This window comes from Frankliniella occidentalis, unplaced genomic scaffold (genome assembly GCF_000697945.3).
Source record: "Frankliniella occidentalis isolate FOCC.00 unplaced genomic scaffold, Focc_3.1 Scaffold5416, whole genome shotgun sequence".
NCBI lineage: Eukaryota > Metazoa > Arthropoda > Insecta > Thysanoptera > Thripidae > Frankliniella > Frankliniella occidentalis.
Window position 1 is genome coordinate 287 of NW_026272457.1, and position 6094 is coordinate 6380.

A 6094-nucleotide genomic window follows, 5' to 3' on the forward strand; every position below is an offset into this window, starting at 1 on the left:
GTTTAGTCAAAAGGTTTGTAAGGTATCATCTGCTAAAAATATCGAACGTTTTTCGACATAAAACTGGTACACCGTTTAGCACACCACTGACACACTCCACTGACACCACAGACACTACCACTAACACACCGCAGTCCAGAACCGAAAAAGAGGCAGTTTTCGACCGTCCGCAACCGTCCGGGAGCCCGGCGGTCGCTCCGGCCGGCCGGGCCAGCCCGCCGGGCTGCGTCTCTCATACTATACTCAAATTGAATGTTTACTAAAAGTGTGACTAAGGGGGAAAAATATTCACTCGAGATCGCGAATGAACTACATTCAAATTCTGTCCCTCTGGAGAGCGAGAATATCGACACTTGTGGATTTTGGGTAGAGTTGACTTTTTCGCCCCCATTTCCACCCTCCTGTCATTTCTCGTCACTCCTTACACCGCTTGCATGCGCAGGGACTCTAGTCAGTCGGCCCTCTTTCAGAGCGAAAAGAAGTCTGACGCGGCTGCGCACACACCTGTGCCCATCGATCGCCCCTAGCGCTGGCAGTGCCAGCTCGACGCGATGGTCCCTGTGTTCTCCATTTACTTCGTGCTGCTGTTCCACGCGGCGAATAACTTGGCCGCCGGCGACAGCTCGCTGGACGACACACTGCTCGCCGAGGTTTGTACTTTGACGCTGTGCGCGTTTCTGTCGATCATTTTTTTTCAGAGTACACAACGCATCGTCGGGTGTTTTGGACTTTGCAACCGACACAAAACGCTCCGCCCCGCTCCCTGCTTGTAGGAACTCGAAAGTCATCCCCGTCGCCCGACCGCTACCGTCGTGTCGAGTCTGTCGCAGTTTGTCGTCGAGTTTCTGCGGGAGTTTCTCGCTCCGGACGACGCCGCCGGGAGCACGCTGCAGCTGTGCATGGAGGACGACGAGGCCTCCAAGTCTGCGTCGCAGCCTCGGATCGTCGCCGCGAGCCATGGCGCCCCCTCTCCTGATGATAGCCTACCTCTGCTTCGTGGCCCACGTGCCGCTCCCCCTCCGCCTCCTGGTGTGCCTGCCCGTGCAGCTGCTTCCCCTGGCCATCCTGGGCTTCCTGCTGCCGGCCATCATAAAGACCCTCCTCGACCTCCTGTTGCACATTCGAAACACTTTCCCAGCCTGAATAACAAGTTATTGGATGCGACCGCGAGTCTTCCGTCCGCACTCCTGGCCCTGCTACACCAGAGGTCGCACTCGGCGCTGATGTTGGCGTGCCCGCCGCCGGTCAGCGAGAACGGCACGCGAGAGCGCGACCGGTCAGTCGGCTCCGCCAGCATCACCTTTGTCCTGGTCGGCTCGCGCCACTTCGTCAAGCACCAGGTAAGCGAGTGTCATTGTCGCATTGTGTCCAGGTCTTTCCAGAGCAGAAACAAGGGCGGCTCGACAAGAGAGGCCTTTATTAGTGACGTCGTGACTTTAGGGATCGTCCAGGAAGTGCGTCCGTCTTCATCAGATTCTTTCGGCAAAATAAACCACGGAGCTCGGCGCCTGCGAAACTCGGGGTAGGCCAGCCCGCAGTACACGCACGCTCTGCAGGTCGGATGTTGCCTACTCAGTGGGCGCTATGACCGTCCGTAACGGCGAATGGCAGACGTACTCTCTCTGGACGATCCCTAAAAGCGTGAACCGATCTCGAATAAGGCGTTATTCTCTGACGCAGATTAACCGCGTCGAATTCCAGCCCCTCTCCCGTCTGTTCGCCCTGCTGGTCGGAGTGCCGGGCTTCGCCGTGCAAAAGGACGCGACGAAGACGCTCCTCCAGCTCTGGTCGCGGTCCTGGGCGAGGGCCGTCGTGGCGGTGGCGCTCCCCGACCAGACAAGTGTGTCTCTTTTCACTGCTTCTCCCACACAGGCGGGCAACAGGTCGCGAGCAGAGCACTTGGACGACACGGTCCACTTTCTCCAACATTCGCGATGATAATGTAAATTATGTATGTTTACAGCTCGGTGTGGTGCGGCTATCAGGCTGATAAAAGCCTGAGCACACTATACGAGAGTTACATTTCTCTAAACGATTTGTTTGGAGGTTTGCGAAAACTGAGGGCAGAAGGAATGATTTCCCCCGTATTCAATCACGAATTTCATACCGATGGTAAGTTTCAGGGCGGTGAGTTAAAAGCTTCCCAGTCGCCCAGTCAAGTGCCATATTTTTATGAGTGTTGTTGCTGCATCGTTTTACGCTCGATCTCGATGCTCTTATCTGTCGATTTTGTAAGATCTGCGAGGCTGCTTCATCCGGGCCAACCTGTACGTCGGTACGTCAGAAACGCGATGCGGGGGCGACGGAGAACCTCTTGAAACTCGAGTGGTTGGTCAGGACGTGTGGCAATTAAAAGACTGTTGAAATTGTCTCCTCGGCAAACAGTATGAATATGATGACGCGTCCTTCCTTTCCCCCGCAGCTACGGTCCATATTCGAGGCGACGGCGCAGTCGTACAACTTCCACCCCGATGTGCTGCGCGAGGGCGTGGCGCGGGACGTGTTCCCCGGCAGGAGCACGCACTCCGTGGGGCTGGCACTCGTGCAGCAGGGCGGCTCGGACGTGGGGCTCGCGCCGTACCTGCTCACCGCCCGGCGGATGCGGCTGCTGCGGGCCACGCTGCCCTTCCTGCATGTAATACGTACTCTCCGTTGCACTCTAGTAGTATAGCATCTGTCCTGCGTGGTGCGAGGCGTTTGGGTAGTGCTTATTTTCTGAGTTTTTAGACAGTCCCCAAGACTGCACGATAAAAAGAATGTCTGTTGGGTTTTTTTAGGAAAGGGAGGAAACATTGAGGAATTCCCATTTTTGAGGACAACTAAGACCTCGCCTCAGGTTTTAAGGAAGCTTCTCAAAAAATAAGGAAAAATTCCACCTTTTTTGGAGACTTTCTCGAAATCCGAGGAGTTTTCATCAAACCAAGGGGGGTCCTTAGAGTTTTCCCTTTTCCCTCTAAAAATCAGACATTGTTTTACCGTGTGTCTCTATACCTGATTACAAAAAGTCTCTCTTACCTCTCCTCCGCCCTTGATAGCACAGGGCGGGCGCTTGCGTGTGTGCGGGATGAGCACACCACGCCTCTCCTCTCAGTTCTTCGAACTGCTCAAGTAGCTACAACAGAGCAAGCCGTTCCCTCTCCAACTTGAGCGGAGCGGTGGCACGGCGCGGTGGCGTGCAACCGATGCCGCGTCTCCCCCTGCCTTGTCTTCCTGTGAAACACGGACGCCAAAAAATCGAGCGCCCCCTGCTCCCGGTCGAAACAGTCTTGGGGGATGTCCAAACAAAATAATCCGGAAGATGAGCACCTCTACTACTCTATGGATCCCCTCGTTTCGTCTAACGACGACTTTTCTCTGGCCGCCCCCTCCCCCTCAGGTGAACGCCGAGCTGCATGTGCGCTGCCAGCCCGAGGACGGCGGGCGCGGCCACCTCTCGGCCGTCACGCTCAGGCTCTGGCGGTCCGGGCTGCTGGTGTCCTTGGGCTTGGCGGCGGCCGTCACCATCGTGACACACGCCGCTCTCGTCATTGAAGGCGGACGTCGTGGGTGGTTCAGGTACTTTCCCTGCAACGTCTTTTCCGACTAATCGATGGCTTGAGCACCTTCGCGGAACACCGCTAGGTGAGCCCGTCTGTATCTGGTTATCGCCCGTGTAGAAGGCGCTGGTTTGCGTATGGAGGCACTCGCCGCTAGAGTGGGTGGCTCAGACACATTCTGAGTATTATGTTTTGTTTGCAGCGAAGTGCTCGTTGAGTCGGCCCTTGACACGTGGGCCATGCTGTGCGAAGTATCTAAGCCGTCCGTAACGCGCAGGCCGTCATCGATCGCGCCTTCTGAACGTAAGTTGCCGGAAGGGGGGGGGGGGTCAACGCGCACAGGCCCAACATAATGAGAATGTGGAGTGAGTGCAAACTGCTCGATTGTTTTGTAGGTTGGGTTCACGGACCAGCGAAGGATACTCCTCCAAGGCGACCGAGAGTCGTCAGTCACTCGGCCCCCGCGGCCTTCCGCTCGGGGCAGCCGGTGTCCCACAATCCTGTCCGCACTCCTCGCCAAAGCAAAAGCGCCGAACTTGTCGAAAGAGCCAACACAAAAAAAGTGTGGGCGTGGCTGCGGACCGAGGAAGTAGTGCTCGGGGGAGGGCTGATGTTGAGCGAGCCGGCAGAGAAAGCCACTCTGAACGTGAGAGACGGGCCCCAGCGGCGATCAGCGGGAAACTCGAATGAGCAGCAGTGTGAGGGAGGAAGCGCCGGGGTCGGCCAAGGGCGGCACCGGGGCACCCGAAACACCGTGCGCTGGGTGTCGGGGGCCTGGCTCATCCTCGTCCTGAACGTGAACGTGGTCATCAAAGCCCTACTCTCGGCGGAGAATGCCACCCCGAAGCCGCCTCCGAGAGTCTCCTCGGTCAAGGATATGCTCGAGGGCGACCCCCGGCTCGTCATTGGGTTACCCTCCCCGATTTACGCGGAGTTTCTCCGGTAGGGCAACGCCCCACACTCTCATCCACCCAGTACTGACTGCTGAGCTGGAAATACAAAGGTAGGGTAGGACGAAGCATCTTTTTAAAGGTGCAGAAATTTACAACCCCTTGGTAAAAGTTCAAATGGAATTAAGAATTTGTATCATTAGGCACGAAATCCTACCTTTGTTTTTCCGCTAGCCTCAAATCCTGTAAAACCGCATTTTCCACTTTTATGCGTTGCAGATCTCGCCTGCGACTCCCCGACCACCGCTTAGTGGTGTGCGCGGACGACGACCAGACGCTAGCTGTTCAATGCGAGGAGCGGTTCGACACGGACGAACACTTCGCAGTCGTGAAAGAGACTGTGCTCCCAACGGGAATTAAAGTGAATTTCGTATACTTATTTATACTGCACTCTAAACTTTTTACAAGAAAATTTGCCTGTAGTAACTCCTTAAGTTTTGTGCTGTTGTGTATTATCAAGAAATTCTTTAGTATCACTCAACTTTTACCTGATATTACTTAGATGTTTCACTAGAACCGTGATTAATATCACCTGGGAAACGTTCAGTAATACTAGGAAAAAGTTGAGCAATAGTAAAGAATTCCTTGATAACACACAAGGTTAGTCATTACTGGGCAAATCTTCTCGTAAGACGTTTAGAGTGCTTCGTCTGATTCGAGGGGCCTTTCTCCGACACGGGCTGCTCTCCTGCGCAGTGCCTGCTGAGCTGCCACTACGCGCTGGACATCGGCATGCGCCAGGTGCCGCAGGTGCTGTACGTGCGCCGGACGGCGGGGTCGCTGGCCGCCGCCCTGGACAGCACCATCCTGCGCCTGCACGCGGCGGGCGCCATCAACCTGTGGCTGCGGCGAGACGAGGCGCTGCGCGCGCTGCGGGCCGGGCGCCGCGCGCCCGCCGGCAAGGACCGCAGCCAGGCCGCGCGCCTGGGCGTGTTTGACGCCTTCCTGTGCCTGGGCTGGGGGCTGGGCGCTGCGAGCGTCGCCTTCCTCCTCGAGCTGCGCTGGCGCAGCTGGCGACAGCTCCTCTGAGCCGTCGAACTTTTCTTTGATTGTTTTGTACTCGCTGTAATACAGCCCTTACATAGAAAATCACTATCGGTCAATAATACCCGGCCGTCATATGGACACTCACCCCCAAAGAAAATCGCTGTCATCGCTGTACTGACAAAAATGGGAAAACACTGGAATCAAGGAGGTATATCGAACGACTATCATTCTTCCAAACGTTCTTGAAAATAGCAAACCAATCTCTGAAATGGAAGTACAAACTTCCTTTAAAAAGATATTTAACACCGGGGCGTCATTTTTAGTCATAGGTGGCCCTTTTCTCTCCAGTCATGTCAAGTGTTTTTAGTGTGGTTAAGATAATTCGGGCAGGCGCCTGGGAGGTAGGCAGGTAGCCATGAGCACACCACGCAGTACACGGATGACGCGCGGACTTGCCTATCCCACTCTGATGAGGGGCTGAGCGCTGTCGAATAGCTAGTCACATCCATACAGATGGTTGGCAGAGGCGCGGGGAGGAGGAAGAAGCGGTCCATTGCGAGTGTACTGCAGTGCCTCCAAAAGGGCAGGCTGTTGCGGGCTCAACGCATCATGCTCGCAGGT

The 6094-nt window shown here is 55.7% G+C and overlaps 1 protein-coding gene across 2 annotated transcripts; it reads left to right on the forward strand.

Moving 5' to 3' along the window:
- Positions 1–299: 299 nt before the first annotated feature.
- On the forward strand, positions 300–5627 carry LOC113206272 (uncharacterized). 2 transcript variants are annotated; one of them, XM_052277011.1, is made up of 10 exons: positions 300–1340; positions 1681–1883; positions 1964–2112; positions 2237–2328; positions 2423–2635; positions 3377–3555; positions 3739–3839; positions 3932–4478; positions 4706–4847; positions 5183–5627. In XM_052277011.1, the coding sequence occupies exons 1-10, from the start codon at positions 900–902 to the stop codon at positions 5513–5515; spliced, it is 2400 nt and encodes a 799-aa protein (XP_052132971.1). In that variant the 5' UTR covers positions 300–899; the 3' UTR covers positions 5516–5627. The 2 variants fall into 2 exon arrangements, 1 of the variants encoding a protein (XP_052132971.1); XR_008012309.1 differs by lacking the exon at positions 5183–5627 and having other exon boundaries at positions 3932–4539.
- Positions 5628–6094: the final 467 nt, after the last annotated feature.